The sequence below is a fragment of the Scyliorhinus torazame genome, chromosome 12 (genome assembly GCF_047496885.1).
Source record: "Scyliorhinus torazame isolate Kashiwa2021f chromosome 12, sScyTor2.1, whole genome shotgun sequence".
Classification (NCBI taxonomy): domain Eukaryota; kingdom Metazoa; phylum Chordata; class Chondrichthyes; order Carcharhiniformes; family Scyliorhinidae; genus Scyliorhinus; species Scyliorhinus torazame.
The window spans coordinates 137,256,411-137,275,237 of NC_092718.1; the positions used below are offsets into that span (position 1 = coordinate 137,256,411).

Below are 18,827 nucleotides of genomic sequence, written 5' to 3' on the forward strand. Positions count from 1 at the left end.
CCAGCGTCTCCTCACACCCCCTCGCACCCCAGCGCCCCCTCGCACCCCAGCGCCCCCTCGCACCCCAGCGCCCCCTCGCACCCCAGCGTCCCCTCGCACCCCAGCGTCCCCTCGCACCCCAGCGTCCCCTCGCACCCCAACGTCCCCTCGAACCCCAGCGCCCCCTCACACCCCCTCACACCCCAGTGTCCCCTCACACCCCAGCGTCCCCTCACACCCCAGCGCCCCCTCACACCCCAGCGCCCCCTCGCACCCCAGCGTCCCCTCGCACCCCAGCGTCCCCTCGCACCGCAGCGTCCCCTCGCACCCCAGCGTCCCCCAGCGTCCCCTCACACCCCAGCGTCCCCTCGCACCCCAGCGTCCCCTCACGCCCCAGCGTCCCCTCGCCCCCCAGCGCCCCCTCACACCCCAGTGCCCCCTCGCACCCCAGCGCCCCCCTCGCACCCCAGCGTCCCCTCGCACCCCAGCGCACACTCGCACCCCAGCACCCCCTCACACCCCAGCGCCCCCTCACACCCCAGCGCCCCCTCACACCCCAGCGTCCCCTCGCACCCCAGCGTCCCCTCACACCCCAGCGCCCCCCTCGCACCCCAGCGTCCCCTCGCACCCCAGCGTCCCCTCACACCCCAGCGTCTCCTCACACCCCAGCGTCCCCTCGCACCCCAGCGCCCCCTCACACCCCAGCACCCCCTCACACCCCAGCGCCCCCTCACACCCCAGCGCCCCCTCGCACCCCAGCGTCCCCTCGCACCCCAGCGTCCCCTCACACCCCAGCGCCCCCTCACACCCCAGCGCCCCCTCACACCCCAGCTCCCCCTCACACCCCAGCTCCCCCTCACACCCCAGCACCCCCTCACACCCCAGCGCCCCCTCGCACCCCAGCGCCCCCTCGCACCCCAGCGTCCCCTCGCACCCCAGCGTCCCCTCGCACCCCAGCGCCCCCTCGCACCCCAGCGTCCCCCAGCGTCCCCTCGCACCCCAGCGTCCCCTCACACCCCAGCGTCCCCTCACACCCCAGCGTCCCCTCACGCCCCAGCGCCCCCCAGCGTCTCCTCACACCCCAGCGTCTCCTCGCACCCCAGTGCCCCCTCGTACCCCAGCGCCCCCCTCGCACCCCAGCGCCCCCTCGCACCCCAGCGCCCCCTCGCACCCCAGCGCCCCCTCGCACCCCAGCGCCCCCTCGCACCCCAGCGTCCCCTCGCACCCCAGCGTCCCCTCACACCCCAGCGTCCCCTCACACCCCAGCGTCCCCTCGCACCCCAGCGCCCCCTCGCACCCCAGCGCCCCCTCGCACCCCAGCGCCCCCGTCGCACCCCAGCGCCCCCTCACACCCCAGCGTCCCCTCACACCCCAGTGCCCCCTCGCACCCCAGCGCCCCCTCGCACCCCAGCGTCCCCTCGCACCCCAGCGCCCCCTCGCACCCCCAGCGCCCCCTCGCACCCCAGCGCCCCGTCGCACCCCAGCGCCCCCTCGCACCCCAGCGTCCCCTCGCACCCCAGCGCCCCCTCGCACCCCAGCGCCCGCTCGCATCCCAGCGTCCCCTCACACCCCAGCGCCCCCTCGCACCCCAGCGCCCCCTCGCACCCCAGCGCCCCCTCACACCCCAGCGCCCCCTCACACACCAGCGCCCCCTCGCATCCCAGCGCCCCCTCACACCCCAGCGTCTCCTCACACCCCCTCGCACCCCAGCGCCCCCCTCGCACCCCAGCGCCCCCTCGCACCCCAGCGCCCCCTCGCACCCCAGCGCCCCCTCGCACCCCAGCGCCCCCTCGCACCCCAGCGCCCCCTCGCACCCCAGCGTCCCCTCGCACCCCAGCGTCCCCTCGCACCCCAGCGTCCCCTCGCACCCCAGCGTCCCCTCGCACCCAGCGTCCCTCGCACCCCAGCGTCCCCTCGCACCCCAGCGTCCCCTCGCACCCCAGCGTCCCCTCGCACCCCAGCATCCCCTCGCACCCCAGCGCCCCCTCACACCCCAGCGTCCCTCGCACCCCCTCACAACCCAGCGCCCCCTCACACCCCAACGTCCCCTCGAACCCCAGCGCCCCCTCACACCCCCTCACACCCCAGCGTCCCCTCACACCCCAGCGCCCCTCGCACCCCCAGCGCCCCCTCGCACCCCAGCGCCCCCTCGCACCCCAGCGCCCCCTCGCACCCCAGCGTCCCCTCGCGCCCCCTCACACCCCAGCGTCCCCTCACACCCCAGCGCCCCCTCGCACCCCCTCACACCCCAGCGTCCCCTCGCACCCCAGCGTCCCCTCACACTCCAGCTTCCCACACATCCCAGCGCCCCCTCACGCCCCAGCGCCCCCCCACACCCCAGCGTCTTCTCTCACCCCAGCGCCCCCTCGCACCCCCTCACACCCCAGCGTCCCCTCGCACCCCAGCGTCCCCTCGCACCCCAGCGTCCCCTCGCAACCCAGCGCCCCCTCACACCCCAGCGTCCCCTCACACCCCCAGCGCCCCCTCGCACCCCCTCGCACCCCAGCGTCCCCTCGCACCCCAGCGTCCCCTCGCACCCCAGCGTCCCCTCGCACCCCAGCGTCCCCTCGCACCCCAGCGTCCCCTCGCACCCCAGCGTCCCCTCGCACCCCAGCGCCCCCTCGCACCCCAACGTCCCCTCGAACCCCAGCGCCCCCTCACACCCCCGCGTCCCCTCACACCCCAGCGCCCCCTCACACCCCAGCGCCCCCCTCACACCCCAGCGTCCCCTCACACCCCAGCGTCCCCTCACACCCCAGCGCCCCCCTCGCACCCCCCTCACAACCCAGCGCCCCCTCACACCCCAGCGCCCCCTCACACCCCAGCGTCCCCTCGCACCCAGCGTCCCCTCGCACCCCAGCGTCCCCTCGCACCCCAGCTCCTCCCCCAGCATCCCCTCGCACCCCAGCATTACCCTCGCACCCCAGTGCCCCCTCGCAACCCGGCGCCCCCCTCGCACCCCAGCGTCCCCTCGCACCCCAGCGTCCCCTCGCACCCCAGCATTACCCTCGCACCCCAGTGCCCCCTCGCACCCCGGCGCCCCTCGCACCCCAGCGTCCCCTCGCACCCCAGCGTCCCCTTCACACCCCAGCGTCTCCTCGCACCCCAGCGCCCCCTCGCACCCCAGCGTCCCCTCGCACCCCAGCGTCCCCTCGCACCCCAGCGTCCCCTCGCACCCCAGCGTCCCCTCGCACCCCAGCATTACCCTCGCACCCCAGTGCCCCCTCGCAACCCGGCGCCCCCTCACACCCCAGCGCCCCCTCGCACCCCAGCGTCCCCTCGCACCCCCAGCGTCCCCTCGCACCCCAGCGTCCCCTCGCACCCCAGCGTCCCCTCGCACCCCAGCGTCCCCTCGCACCCCAGCGTCCCCTCGCACCCCAGCATTACCCTCGCACCCCAGTGCCCCCTCGCAACCCCGGCGCCCCCTCGCACCCCAGCGTCCCCTCGCACCCCAGCATTACCCTCGCACCCCAGCGTCCCCTCGCACCCCAGCGTCCCCTCGCATCCCAGCGTCCCCTCGCACCCCAGCGTCCCCTCGCACCCCAGCGCCCCCTCACACCCCAGCGCCCCGTCACACCCCAGCGTCCCCTCGCACCCCAGCGCCCCCTCGCACCCCAGCGTCCCCTCGCACCCCAGCGCCCCCTCGCACCCCAGCGTCCCCTCACACCCCAGCGTCCCTTTCACACCCCAGCGCCCCGTCACACCCCAGCGTCCCCTCGCACCCCAGCGCCCCCTCGCACCCCAGCGTCCCCTCACACCCCAGCGCCCCCTCGCACCCCAGCGTCCCCTCACACCCCAGCGTCCCCTCGCACCCCAGCGTCCCCTCGCACCCCAGCGTCCCCTCGCACCCCAGCGTCCCCTCACACCCCAGCGTCCCCTCACACCCCAGCGCCCGCTCGCACCCCCTCACACCCCAGCGTCCCCTCGCACCCCAGCGCCCCCTCGCACCCCAGCGTCCCCTCGCACCCCAGCGCCCCCTCGCACCCCAGCGTCCCCTCGCATCCCAGCGTCCCCTCGCACCCCAGCGTCCCCTCGCACCCCAGCATCCCCTCGCACCCCAGCGTCCCCTCACACCCCAGCATTACCCTCGCACCCCAGTGCCCCCTCACAACCCGGCGCCCCCTCGCACCCCAGCGTCCCCTCGCACCCCAGCGTCCCCTCGCACCCCAGCATTACCCTCGCACCCCAGTGCCCCCTCGCAACCTGGCGCCCCCTCGCACCCCAGCGTCCCCTCGCACCCCAGCGTCCCCTCGCACCCCAGCGTCCCCTCGCACCCCAGCGTCCCCTTCACACCCCAGCGTCCCCTCGCACCCCAGCGTCCCCTCGCACCCCAGCGCCCCCTCGCACCCCAGCGCCCCCTCGCACCCCAGCGTCCCCTCGCACCCCAGCGTCCCCTCGCACCCCAGCGTCCCCTCGCACCCCAGCGTCCCCTCGCACCCCAACGTCCCCTCGAACCCCAGCGCCCCCTCACACCCCCTCACACCCCTGTGTCCCCTCACACCCCAGCGTCCCCTCACACCCCAGCGCCCCCTCACACCCCAGCGCCCCCTCGCACCCCAGCGTCCCCTCGCACCCCAGCGTCCCCTCGCACCGCAGCGTCCCCTCGCACCCCAGCGTCCCCCAGCGTCCCCTCACGCCCCAGTGTCCCCTCGCCCCCCAGCGCCCCCTCACACCCCAGCGCCCCCTCGCACCCCAGCGCCCCCTCGCACCCCAGCGTCCCCTCGCACCCCAGCGCCCACTCGCACCCCAGCACCCCCTCACACCCCAGCGCCCCCTCACACCCCAGCGCCCCCTCACACCCCAGCGTCCCCTCGCACCCCAGCGTCCCCTCACACCCCAGCGCCCCCTCGCACCCCAGCGTCCCCTCGCACCCCAGCGTCCCCTCACACCCCAGCGTCTCCTCACACCCCAGCGTCCCCTCGCACCCCAGCGCCCCCTCACACCCCAGCGCCCCCTCACACCCCAGCGCCCCCTCACACCCCAGCGCCCCCTCGCACCCCAGCGTCCCCTCGCACCCCAGCGTCCCCTCACACCCCAGCGCCCCCTCACACCCCAGCTCCCCCTCACACCCCAGCTCCCCCTCACACCCCAGCACCCCCTCACACCCCAGCGCCCCCTCACACCCCAGCGCCCCCTCGCACCCCAGCGTCCCCTCGCACCCCAGCGTCCCCTCGCACCCCAGCGCCCCCTCGCACCCCAGCGTCCCCCAGCGTCCCCTCGCACCCCAGCGTCCCCTCACACCCCAGCGTCCCCTCACGCCCCAGCGCCCCCCAGCGTCTCCTCACACCCCAGCGTCTCCTCGCACCCCAGAGCCCCCTCGCACCCCAGCGCCCCCTCGCACCCCAGCGCCCCCTCGCACCCCAGCGCCCCCTCGCACCCCAGCGCCCCCCTCGCACCCCAGCGCCCCCTCGCACCCCAGCGCCCCCTCGCACCCCAGCGTCCCCTCGCACCCCAGCGTCCCCTCGCACCCCAGCGTCCCCTCACACCCCAGCGTCCCCTCACACCCCAGCGCCCCCTCGCACCCCAGCGCCCCCTCGCACCCCAGCGCCCCGTCGCACCCCAGCGCCCCCTCACACCCCAGCGTCCCCTCACACCCCAGCGCCCCCTCACACCCCAGCGCCCCCTCGCACCCCAGCGTCCCCTCGCACCCCAGCGCCCCCTCGCACCCCAGCGCCCCCTCGCACCCCAGCGCCCCGTCGCACCCCAGCGCCCCCTCGCACCCCAGCGTCCCCTCGCACCCCAGCGCCCCCTCGCACCCCAGCGCCCGCTCGCATCCCAGCGTCCCCTCACACCCCAGCGCCCCCTCACACCCCAGCGCCCGCTCGCATCCCAGCGCCCCCTCACACCCCAGCGCCCCCTCACACACCAGCGCCCCCTCGCATCCCAGCGCCCCCTCACACCCCAGCGTCTCCTCACACCCCCTCGCACCCCAGCGCCCCCTCGCACCCCAGCGCCCCCTCGCACCCCAGCGCCCCCTCGCACCCCAGCGCCCCCTCGCACCCCAGCGCCCCCTCGCACCCCAGCGCCCCCTCGCACCCCAGCGCCCCCTCGCACCCCAGCGTCCCCTCGTACCCCAGCGTCCCCTCGCACCCCAGCGTCCCCTCGCACCCCAGCGTCCCCTCGCACCCCAGCGTCCCCTCGCACCCCAGCGTCCCCTCGCACCCCAGCGTCCCCTCGCACCCCAGCGTCCCCTCGCACCCCAGCGTCCCCTCGCACCCCAGCATCCCCTCGCACCCCAGCGCCCCCTCGCACCCCAGCGCCCCCTCACATCCCAGCGTCCCCTCGCACCCCCTCACAACCCAGCGCCCCCTCACACCCCAACGTCCCCTCGAACCCCAGCGCCCCCTCACACCCCCTCACACCCCAGCGTCCCCTCACACCCCAGCGCCCCCTCGCACCCCAGCGCCCCCTCGCACCCCAGCGCCCCCTCGCACCCCAGCGCCCCCTCGCACCCCAGCGCCCCCTCGCACCCCAGCGTCCCCTCGCACCCCCTCACAACCCAGCGCCCCCTCACACCCCAGCGTCCCCTCACACCCCAGCGCCCCCTCGCACCCCCTCACACCCCAGCGTCCCCTCGCACCCCAGCGTCCCCTCGCACCCCAGCGTCCCCTCGCAACCCAGCGTCCCCTCGCACCCCAGCGTCCCCTCGCACCCCAGCGTCCCCTCGCACCCCAGCGTCCCCTCGCACCCCAGCGCCCCGTCACACCCCAGCGTCCCCTCGCACCCCAGCGTCCCCTCACACCCCAGCGCCCCCTCGCACCCCAGCGTCCCCTCGCACCCCAGCGTCCCCTCACACCCCAGCGCCCCCTCACACCCCAGCTCCCCCTCACACCCCAGCTCCCCCTCACACCCCAGCTCCCCCTCACACCCCAGCGCCCCCTCACACCCCAGCGCCCCCTCGCACCCCAGCGTCCCCTCGCACCCCAGCGTCCCCTCGCACCCCAGCGCCCCCTCGCACCCCAGCGTCCCCCAGCGTCCCCTCGCACCCCAGCGTCCCCTCACACCCCAGCGTCCCCTCACGCCCCAGCGCCCCCCAGCGTCTCCTCACACCCCAGCGTCTCCTCGCACCCCAGCGCCCCCTCGCACCCCAGTGCCCCCTCGCACCCCAGCGCCCCCTCGCACCCCAGCGCCCCCTCGCACCCCAGCGCCCCCATCTCACCCCAGCGCCCCCTCGCACCCCAGCGCCCCCTCGCACCCCAGCGCCCCCTCGCACCCCAGCGTCCCCTCGCACCCCAGCGTCCCCTCGCACCCCAGCGTCCCCTCGCACCCCAGCGCCCCCTCGCACCCCAGCGCCCCCTCGCACCCCAGCGCCCCGTCGCACCCCAGCGCCCCCTCACACCCCAGCGCCCCCTCACACCCCAGCGTCCCCTCACACCCCAGCGCCCCCTCACACCCCAGCGCCCCCTCGCACCCCAGCGTCCCCTCGCACCCCAGCGCCCCCTCGCACCCCAGCGCCCCCTCGCACCCCAGCGCCCCGTCGCACCCCAGCGCCCCCTCGCACCCCAGCGTCCCCTCGCACCCCAGCGCCCCCTCGCACCCCAGCGCCCGCTCGCATCCCAGCGTCCCCTCACACCCCAGCGCCCCCTCACACCCCAGCGCCCGCTCGCATCCCAGCGCCCCCTCACACCCCAGCGCCCCCTCACACACCAGCGCCCCCTCGCATCCCAGCGCCCCCTCACACCCCAGCGTCTCCTCACACCCCCTCGCACCCCAGCGCCCCCTCGCACCCCAGCGCCCCCTCGCACCCCAGCGCCCCCTCGCACCCCAGCGCCCCCTCGCACCCCAGCGCCCCCTCGCACCCCAGCGCCCCCTCGCACCCCAGCGTCCCCTCGTACCCCAGCGTCCCCTCGCACCCCAGCGTCCCCTCGCACCCCAGCGTCCCCTCGCACCCCAGCGTCCCCTCGCACCCCAGCGTCCCCTCGCACCCCAGCGTCCCCTCGCACCCCAGCGTCCCCTCGCACCCCAGCATCCCCTCGCACCCCAGCGCCCCCTCACACCCCAGCGTCCCCTCGCACCCCCTCACAACCCTGCGCCCCCTCACACCCCAACGTCCCCTCGAACCCCAGCGCCCCCTCACACCCCCTCACACCCCAGCGTCCCCTCACACCCCAGCGCCCCCTCGCACCCCAGCGCCCCCTCGCACCCCAGCGCCCCCTCGCACCCCAGCGCCCCCTCGCACCCCAGCGTCCCCTCGCACCCCCTCACAACCCAGCGCCCCCTCACACCCCAGCGTCCCCTCACACCCCAGCGCCCCCTCGCACCCCCTCACACCCCAGCGTCCCCTCGCACCCCAGCGTCCCCTCGCACCCCAGCGTCCCCTCGCAACCCAGCGTCCCCTCGCACCCCAGCGTCCCCTCGCACCCCAGCGTCCCCTCGCACCCCAGCGTCCCCTCGCACCCCAGCGCCCCGTCACACCCCAGCGTCCCCTCGCACCCCAGCGTCCCCTCACACCCCAGCGCCCCGTCACACCCCAGCGTCCCCTCGCACCCCAGCGTCCCCTCACACCCCAGCGTCCCCTCGCATCCCAGCGTCCCCTCGCACCCCAGCGTCCCCTCGCACCCCAGCGTCCCCTCACACCCCAGCGCCCCGTCACACCCCAGCGTCCCCTCGCACCCCAGCGTCCCCTCGCACCCCAGCGTCCCCTCGCACCCCAGCGTCCCCTCGCACCCCAGCGTCCCCTCGCACCCCAGCGTCCCCTCGCACCCCAGCGTCCCCTCGCACCCCAGCGTCCCCTCGCACCCCAGCGCCCCCTCGCACCCCAGCGCCCCCTCACACCCCAGCGCCCCCTCACACCCCAGCGCCCCGTCACACCCCAGCGCCCCGTCACACCCCAGCGTCCCCTCACACCCCAGCGTCCCCTCACACTCCAGCTTCCCACACATCCCAGCGTCCCCTCACACACCAGCGCCCCCTCACGCCCCAGCGCCCCCCCACACCCCAGCGTCCCTCGCACCCCTTCACACCCCAGCGCCCCCTCACACCCCAGCGTCCCCTCACACTCCAGCTTCCCACACATCCCAGCGCCCCCTCACGCCCCAGCGCCCCCCCACACCCCAGCGTCTTCTCTCACCCCAGCGCCCCCTCGCACCCCCTCACACCCCAGCGTCCCCTCGCACCCCAGCGTCCCCTCGCACCCCAGCGTCCCCTCGCAACCCAGCGCCCCCTCACACCCCAGCGTCCCCTCGCACCCCAGCGCCCCCTCGCACCCCAGCGTCCCCTCGCACCCCAGCGTCCCCTCGCACCCCAGCGTCCCCTCGCAACCCAGCGTCCCCTCGCACCCCAGCGTCCCCTCGCACCCCAGCGTCCCCTCGCACCCCAGCGTCCCCTCGCACCCCAGCGCCCCCTCGCACCCCAACGTCCCCTCGAACCCCAGCGCCCCCTCACACCCCCGCGTCCCCTCACACCCCAGCGCCCCCTCACACCCCAGCGCCCCCTCACACCCCAGCGTCCCCTCACACCCCAGCGCCCCCTCGCACCCCCTCACAACCCAGCGCCCCCTCACACCCCAGCGCCCCCTCACACCCCAGCGTCCCCTCGCACCCCAGCGTCCCCTCGCACCCCAGCGTCTCCTCGCACCCCAGCGTCCCCTCGCACCCAAGCATTACCCTCGCACCCCAGTGCCCCCTCGCAACCCGGCGCCCCCCTCGCACCCCAGCGTCCCCTCGCACCCCAGCGTCCCCTCGCACCCCAGCATTACCCTCGCACCCCAGTGCCCCCTCGCACCCCAGTGCCCCCTCGCACCCCGGCGCCCCTCGCACCCCAGCGTCCCCTTCACACCCCAGCGTCTCCTCGCACCCCAGCGCCCCCTCGCACCCCAGCGTCCCCTCGCACCCCAGCGTCCCCTCGCACCCCAGCGTCCCCTCGCACCCCAGCGTCCCCTCGCACCCCAGCGTCCCCTCGCACCCCAGCGTCCCCTCGCACCCCAGCGTCCCCTCGCACCCCAGCATTACCCTCGCACCCCAGTGCCCCCTCGCAACCCGGCGCCCCCTCACACCCCAGCGCCCCCTCGCACCCCAGCGTCCCCTCGCACCCCAGCGTCCCCTCGCACCCCAGCGTCCCCTCGCACCCCAGCGTCCCCTCGCACCCCAGCGTCCCCTCGCACCCCAGCGTCCCCTCGCACCCCAGCATTACCCTCGCACCCCAGTGCCCCCTCGCAACCCGGCGCCCCCTCGCACCCCAGCGTCCCCTCGCACCCCAGCATTACCCTCGCACCCCAGCGTCCCCTCGCACCCCAGCGTCCCCTCGCACCCCAGCGTCCCCTCGCACCCCAGCGTCCCCTCGCACCCCAGCGCCCCCTCGCACCCCAGCATCCCCTCGCACCCCAGCGCCCCCTCACACCCCAGCGCCCCGTCACACCCCAGCGTCCCCTCGCACCCCAGCGCCCCCTCGCACCCCAGCGTCCCCTCGCACCCCAGCGCCCCCTCGCACCCCAGCGTCCCCTCACACCCCAGCGTCCCTTTCACACCCCAGCGCCCCGTCACACCCCAGCGTCCCCTCGCACCCCAGCGCCCCCTCGCACCCCAGCGTCCCCTCACACCCCAGCGCCCCCTCGCACCCCAGCGTCCCCTCACACCCCAGCGTCCCCTCACACCCCAGCGCCCCCTCGCACCCCAGCGTCCCCTCGCACCCCAGCGTCCCCTCGCACCCCAGCGTCCCCTCGCACCCCAGCGTCCCCTCGCACCCCAGCGTCCCCTCACACCCCAGCGTCCCCTCACACCCCAGCGTCCCCTCACACCCCAGCGCCCGCTCGCACCCCCTCACACCCCAGCGTCCCCTCGCACCCCAGCGCCCCCTCGCACCCCAGCGTCCCCTCGCACCCCAGCGCCCCCTCGCACCCCAGCGCCCCCTCGCACCCCAGCGTCCCCTCGCACCCCAGCGTCCCCTCGCACCCCAGCGTCCCCTCGCACCCCAGCGTCCCCTCACACCCCAGCGTCCCCTCACACCCCAGCGCCCCTCGCACCCCAGCGCCCCCTTCGCACCCCAGCGCCCCCTCGCACCCCAGCGCCCCCTCGCACCCCAGCGTCCCTCGCACCCCCTCACAACCCAGCGCCCCCTCACACCCCAGCGTCCCCTCACACCCCAGCGCCCCCTCGCACCCCCTCACACCCCAGCGTCCCCTCGCACCCCAGCGTCCCCTCGCACCCAGCGTCCCCTCGCAACCCAGCGTCCCCTCGCACCCCAGCGTCCCCTCGCACCCCAGCGTCCCCTCGCACCCCAGCGTCCCCTCGCACCCCAGCGCCCCGTCACACCCCAGCGTCCCCTCGCACCCCAGCGTCCCCTCACACCCCAGCGCCCCCTCGCACCCCAGCGTCCCCTCGCACCCCAGCGTCCCCTCACACCCCAGCGCCCCCTCACACCCCAGCTCCCCCTCACACCCCAGCTCCCCCTCACACCCCAGCTCCCCCTCACACCCCAGCACCCCCTCACACCCCAGCGCCCCCTCACACCCCAGCGCCCCCTCGCACCCCAGCGTCCCCTCGCACCCCAGCGTCCCCTCGCACCCCAGCGCCCCCTCGCACCCCAGCGTCCCCCAGCGTCCCCTCGCACCCCAGCGTCCCCTCACACCCCAGCGTCCCCTCACGCCCCAGCGCCCCCCAGCGTCTCCTCACACCCCAGCGTCTCCTCGCACCCCAGCGTCCCTCGCACCCCAGCGTCCCCTCACACCCCAGCGTCCCCTCACACCCCAGCGTCCCCTCACACCCCAGCGTCCCCTCACACCCCAGCGTCCCTCACACCCCAGCGCCCCCTCACACCCAAGCGTCCCCTCGCACACCAGAGCCCCTCACACCCCAGCGCCCCCTCGCACCCCAGCGCCCCCTCGCACCCCAGCGTCCCCTCGCACCCCAGCGTCCCCTCGCACCCCAGCGTCCCCTCGCACCCCAGCGTCCCCTCGCACCCCAGCGTCCCCTCGCACCCCAGCGTCCCCTCGCACCCCAGCGTCCCCTCGCACCCCAGCGTCCCCTCGCATCCCAGCGTCCCCTCGCATCCCAGCGTCCCCTCGCATCCCAGCGTCCCCTCGCACCCCAGCGTCCCCTCGCATCCCAGTGCCCCCTCACACCCCAGCGCCCCCTCGCACCCCAGCGCCCCCTCGCACCCCAGCGTCCCCTCGCACCCCAGCGTCTCCTCACACCCAGCGCCCCCTCGCACCCCAGCGTCCCCTCACACCCCAGCGCCCCCTCACACCCCAGCGCCCCCTCACACCCCAGAGCCCCCTCACACCCCAGCGCCCCCTCACATCCCAGCGCCCCCTCACATCCCAGCGCCCCCCTCACACCCCAGATCCCCTCACACCCCAGATCCCCTCACACCCCAGCGCCCCCTCACACCCCAGCATCTCCTCTCACCCCAGCGCCCCCTCACACCCCAGCGCCCCCTCGCCTCCTCGCACCCAGGCCTACCTGTTTATGTCCATCCTTCCCCTGTTCGAGGATCCGCAGTGTATAATTCATCCGCTGGCCTTTACTGTTGAACTCCACACGTCCTGTTAGACCTTCATATTCCACCTAATCAGAGAGTGAGAGACACAGAGACAGTCACAGAGACAGACACATGGAGAGTCACAGAGACAGACACATGGAGAGTCACAGAGACAGACACAGGGAGAGTCACAGAGACAGACACAGGGAGAGTCACAGAGACAGACACAGAGACAGACACAGGGAGAGTCACAGAGACAGACACATGGAGAGTCACAGAGACAGACACAGGGAGAGTCACAGAGACAGACACAGAGAGAGTCACAGAGACAGACACAGGGAGAGTCACAGAGACAGACACAGGGAGAGTCACAGAGACAGACACAGGGAGAGTCACAGAGACAGACACAGAGACAGACACAGGGAGAGTCACAGAGCGAGACACAGAGACAGTCACAGGAAGAGACAGAGGGATAGACACAAAGACAGTCACAGAGCGAGACACAGAGACAGCACAGGGAGAGTCACAGAGCGAGACACAGAGACAGACACAGAGAGAGTCACAGAGACAGACACAGGGAGAGTCACAGAGCGAGACACAGAGACAGACACAGGGAGAGTCACAGAGACAGACACAGAGACAGACACAGGGAGAGTCACAGAGCGAGACACAGGGAGAGTCACAGAGACAGTCACAGAGACAGACACAGGGAGAGTCACAGAGCGAGACACAGAGAGAGTCACAGAGACAGTCACAGGGTGAGACACAGAGACAGTCACAGGGAGAGACACAGACAGTCACAGGGAGAGACACAGGGAGAGACACAAAGACAGTCACAGGAGAGACACAGAGACAGTCACAGAGACAGTCACAGGGAGAGTCACAGAGACAGACACAGAGAGAGTCACAGAGACAGACACAGGGAGAGTCACAGAGCGAGACACAGAGACAGACACAGGGAGAGTCACAGAGCGAGACACAGAGACAGTCACAGGAAGAGACAGAGGGATAGACACAAAGACAGTCACAGAGCGAGACACAGAGACAGCACAGGGAGAGTCACAGAGCGAGACACAGAGACAGACACAGGGAGAGTCACAGAGCGAGACACAGAGACAGTCACAGGAAGAGACAGAGGGATAGACACAAAGACAGTCACAGAGCGAGACACAGAGACAGCACAGGGAGAGTCACAGAGCGAGACACAGAGACAGACACAGAGACAGACACAGAGACAGTCACAGAGACAGTCACAGGGAGAGACACAGAGACAGTCACAGAGGCAGTCACAGGGAGAGATACAGAGACAGTCACAGAGGCAGTCACAGGGAGAGACACAGAGAGAGTCACAGAGACAGACACAGAGAGAGTCACAGGGAGAGACACAGAGGCAGTCACAGAGACAGTCACAGGGAGAGACACAGAGACAGTCACAGGGAGAGACACAGGGATAGACACAAAGACAGACACAGAGCGAGACACAAAGACAGACACAGGGTGAGACACAGAGACAGTCACAGGGAGAGACACAGAGACAGTCACAGGGAGAGACTCAGAGACAGTCACAGGACTGTCACAGGGAGAGACACAGAGACAGTCACAGAGAGAGACACAGGGAGAGACACAGAGACAGTCACAGGGAGAGACACAGAGACAGTCACAGGGAGAGGCACAGAGACAGTCACAGGGAGAGACACAGAGACAGTCACAGGGAGAGACACAGAGACAGTCACAGTGACAGTCACAGGGAGAGATACAGAGACAGTCACAGAGGCAGTCACAGGGAGAGACACAGAGACAGTCACAGGGAGAGACACAGAGACAGTCACAGGGAGAGGCACAGAGACAGTCACAGGGAGAGGCACAGGGAGAGACACAGAGACAGTCACAGGGAGAGACACAGAGACAGTCACAGGGAGAGATACAGAGACAGTCACAGAGGCAGTCACAGGGAGAGACACAGGGACAGTCACAGGGAGAGACCCAGAGACAGTCACCGAGACAGTCACAGGGAGAGACACAGAGACAGTCACAGGGAGAGCCACAGAGACAGTCGCAGAGACAGTCACAGAGACAGTCACAGAGACAGTCAAAGGAAGAGACATAGAGACAGTCACAGGGAGAGATACAGAGATAGTCACAGAGACAGTCTCAGAGACAGTCACCGAGACAGTCACAGGGAGAGACACAGAGACAGTCACAGGGAGAGACACAGACAGTAACAGAGACAGTCTGAGGGAGAGACACAGGGAGAGACACAGAGGCAGTCACAGAGAGAGATACAGAGACAGTCACAGGGAGAGACACAGAGACAGTCACAGGGTGAGACACAGAGACATGCACAGAGACAGTCACAGGGAGAGACACAGAGAAAGTCACAGAGTCAGTCACAGGGAGAGACGCAGAGACAGTCACAGAGACAGTCACAGGGAGAGACTCAGAGACAGTCACAGAGACAGTCACAGGGAGAGACACAGAGAAAGTCACAGAGACAGTCACAGGGAGAGACACAGAGACAGTCACAGGGAGAGACACAGAGAAAGTCACAGAGACAGTCACAGGGAGAGACACAGAGACAGTCATAGAGAAAGTCACAGGGAGAGACGCAGAGACAGTCACAGAGACAGTCACAGGGAGAGACTCAGAGACAGTCGCAGAGACAGTCACAGGGAAAGACACAGGGACAGACACAGAGAGAAACAGGGAGAGACACAGAGACAGTCACAGGGAGAGACACAGAGACAGTCACAGGGTGAGACACAGAGACATGCACAGAGACAGTCACAGGGAGAGACAGTCACAGGGAGAGACACAGAGAACGTCACAGAGACAGTCACAGGGAGAGACACGGAGACAGTCACAGGTAGAGACACAGAGAAAGTCACAGGGACAGTCACAGGGAGAGACACAGAGACAGTCATAGAGAAAGTCACAGGGAGAGACAGAGAGACAGTCACAGGGAGTGACACAGAGACAGTCACAGAGACAGTCACACGGAGAGACAGAGAGACAGTCTCAGGGAGTGACACAGAGACAGTCACAGAGACAGTCACTGGGAGAGACGCAGGGAGAGACACAGGGAGAGACACAGAGACAGTCACAAGGAGAGACACAGAGACAGTCACAGACACAGTCACAGAGACAGTCACAGGGAGAGACACAGGCAGTCACAGGGAGAGACACAGAGACAGACACAGAGGCAGTCACAGATACAGTCACAGGGAGAGAGACAGTCACAGGGAGAGAGACAGTCACAGGGAGAGAGACAGTCACAGGGAGAGACACAGGGAGAGACACAGAGATAGACACAGAGACAGTCACAGGGAGAGACACAGAGACAGTCACAGAGACAGTCACAGAGACAGACACAGGGAGAGTCACAGTGACAGACACAGCGACAGTCACAGAGACAGTCACAGGGAGGGACACAGGGAGGGACACAGGGAGGGACACAGGGAGACAGACACAGGGAGACAGATGGGGACAGGGAGGGAGAGAGAGAGATGGTAGACAGACAGGGAGAAGGAGTCAGACACAGAGGTAGCGAGAGAGTCAGACAGAGAGGAGGAGACAGGGAGAGAGGAGGAGACAGGGAGAGAGGAGGAGACTGGGAGAGAGGAGGAGACTGGGAGAGAGGAGGAGACTGGGAGAGAGGAGGAGACAGGGGGAGGGGACGAGGCAGGGGTAGGGGAGACGGGGGAGTGGAGACAGGGGGAGAGGAGACAGGGAGAGAGATGACAGGGGGAGAGAAGAGACAGGGAGAGAGGAGACAAGGGGAGAGTGGAAACAGGGAGAGAGAGAGACGGGGGAGAGGAGGAGACAGGGAGAGAGGAGATAGGGGAGAGGAGAAAGGGGGAGAGGAGACAGGGGGAGAGTAGACCAGGGGACGGAAGATAGGGGGAGGGGAGGAAACAGGGGGAGAGGAGGAGACAGGGGGAGAGGAGGAGACAGGGGAAGAGGGGGAGACAGGGGAAGAGGAGACAGGGAAAGAGGAGACGGGGGAGAGGAGACAGGAGGAGAGGAGACAGGGCGAGAGAGGAAACAGGGAGAGAGAGGAAACGGAGAGAGAGAGAGAGACGGGGGAAGAGGAGGAGACAGGGAGAGAGGAGACTGGGGAGAGGAGACAGAGGAGAGGAGACAGGTTGAGAGGAGACAGGGGGAGAGAGGGGACAGGGGGAGAGAGGGGACAGGGGGAGAGAGGGGACAGGGGGAGAGGAGACAGGGGGAGAGGAGACAGGGGGAGAGGAGACAGAGGGAGAGGACACAGGGGGAGAGTGGAACAGGGAGAGAGAGAGAGAGAGACGGGGGAGAGGAGGAGACAGGGAGAGAGGAAGAGACAGGGAGAGAGGAGACAGAGGAGAGGAGACAGGGGGAGAGAGGAAACAGGGGGAGAGGTGACAGGGGGAGAGGTGACAGGGGGAGAGGGGACAGGGAGAGAGGGGGAGAGGAGACCGGGGGAGAGGAGACAGTGGGAGAGGTGACAGGGGGAGAGGAGACAGAGGGAGAGGACACAGGGGGAGAGTGGAACAGGGAGAGAGAGAGACGGGGGAGAGGAGGAGACAGGGAGAGAGGAGACAAGGGAAGAGGGGAGAGGGGGAGAGGAGACAGGGGAGAGGAGACAGGGGAGAGGTGACAGGGGGAGAGGTGACAGGGGGAGAGGGGACAGGGAGAGAGGCGACAGTGGGAGAGGAGACAGGGGGAAAGGAGACAGGGGGAAAGGAGACAGGGGGAGAGGAGACAGGGGGAGAGGAGACAGGGGGAGAGGAGACAGGGGGAGAGGAGACAGGGGGAGAGGAGACAGGGGGAGAGGAGACAGGGGAAGAGGTGACAGGGGGAGAGGAGGCAGGGGAAGAGGTGACAGGGGGAGAGGTGACAGGGAGAGAGGAGGAGACAGGGGGAGAGGAGGAGACAGGGGGAGAGGAGACAGGGGAGAGGAGACAGGGGGAGAGGGGGAGACAGGGGAAGAGCAGACAGGGTGAGAGAGGAAACAGGGAGAGAGAGCGACGGGGGAGAGGAGGAGACAGGGGTAGAGGAGACCAGGGGAGAGGTGACAGGGAGAGAGGGGGCAGGGAGACAGGGACAGAGGAGACAGGGGGAGGGAGGAGACAAGGGGAGAGGAGACGGGGGAGAGGATACAGGGGGAGAGGAGACAGGGAGAGAGGAGACAGGGGGAGAGGAGGAGACTGGGGGAGAGGAGACGGGGGAGAGGAGACAGGGAGAGAGGAGACAGGGGAGAGGAGTCAGGGGGAGCGGAGTCAGGGGGAGAGGAGACAGGGGGAGAGGAGACAGGAGGAGAGGAGACAGGGGGAGAGGAGACAGGGTGAGAGGAGACAGGAGGAGAGGAGACAGGGGGAGGGGAGACAGGGGGAGGGGAGACAGGGGGAGGGGAGGAGACAGGGGGAGAGGAGACAGGGGGAGAGGAGACAGGGGGAGAGGGGACAGGAGGAGAGGAGACAGGGGGAGAGGAGGAGACAGGGGGAGAGGAGACAGGGGGAGAGGAGACAGGGGGAGACGAGACAGGGGAGAGGAGACAGGGGAAGGGGAGGAGACAGGAGGAGAGGAGACAGGGGGAGAGGAGACAGGGGGAGGGGAGGAGACAGGGAGAGAGGAGACGGGGAGAGGAGACAGGGGGAGGGGAGGAGACAGGGGGAGAGGAGGAGACAGGGGGACAGGAGACAGGGGGAGAGGAAGAGACAGGGGGAGAGGAGACAGGGGGAGAGGGGACAGGGGGAGAGGTGGAGACAGGGGGAGAGGAGACAGGGGGAGAGGAGACAGGGGGAGAGGAGACAGGGGGAGAGGAGACAGGGGGAGAGGAGACAGGGGGAGAGGAGACAGGGGGAGAGGAGACAGGGGGAGAGGAGGAGATAGGGGAGAGGAGACGGGGGAGAGGACGCAGGGGGAGAGGAGACAGGGGGAGAGGAGACGGGGGAGAGGAGATAGGGGGAGAGGAGACAGGGGAGAGAGGAGACAGGGGGAGAGGAGACAGGGGGAGGGGAGGAGACAGGGGGAGGGGAGGAGATAGGGGAGAGGAGGAGGCAGGGGGAGAGGAGACAGGCGGAGAGGAGACGGGGGAGAGGAGACGGGGGTGAGGAGACAGGGGAGGGGAGGAGACAGGGGGAGAGGAGGAGACAGGGGGAGAGGAGGAGACAGGGGGAGAGGAGACAGGGGGAGGGGAGACAGGGGGAGAGGAGACAGGGGGAGGGGAGACCGGGGGAGAGGAGACGGGGGGAGAGGAGACGGGGGGAGAGGAGGAGACAGGGGGAGAGGAGGAGACAGGGGGAGAGGAGGAGACAGGGGGAGAGGAGGAGACAGGAGGAGAGGAGACATGGGGAGAGGAGACGGGGGGAGGGGAGACAGGGGGAGAGGATACAGGGGGAGAGGAGACCGGGGGAGGGGAGACCGGGGGAGAGGAGACGGGGGGAGAGGAGACG

General features: G+C 70.7%; 1 protein-coding gene across 1 annotated transcript in view; it reads right to left on the bottom strand.

Annotated features, from left to right (window-relative positions):
* Positions 1-18,827, bottom strand: part of LOC140387105 (glutamate receptor ionotropic, kainate 5-like) — a 409,927-nt gene that overhangs the window by 61,432 nt on the left and 329,668 nt on the right. Inside the window, exon 7 of the mRNA XM_072470114.1 lies at positions 12,378-12,482. Coding sequence (XP_072326215.1) covers positions 12,378-12,482 — 105 coding nt within the window. The remainder of the gene's footprint in view (positions 1-12,377; positions 12,483-18,827) is intronic.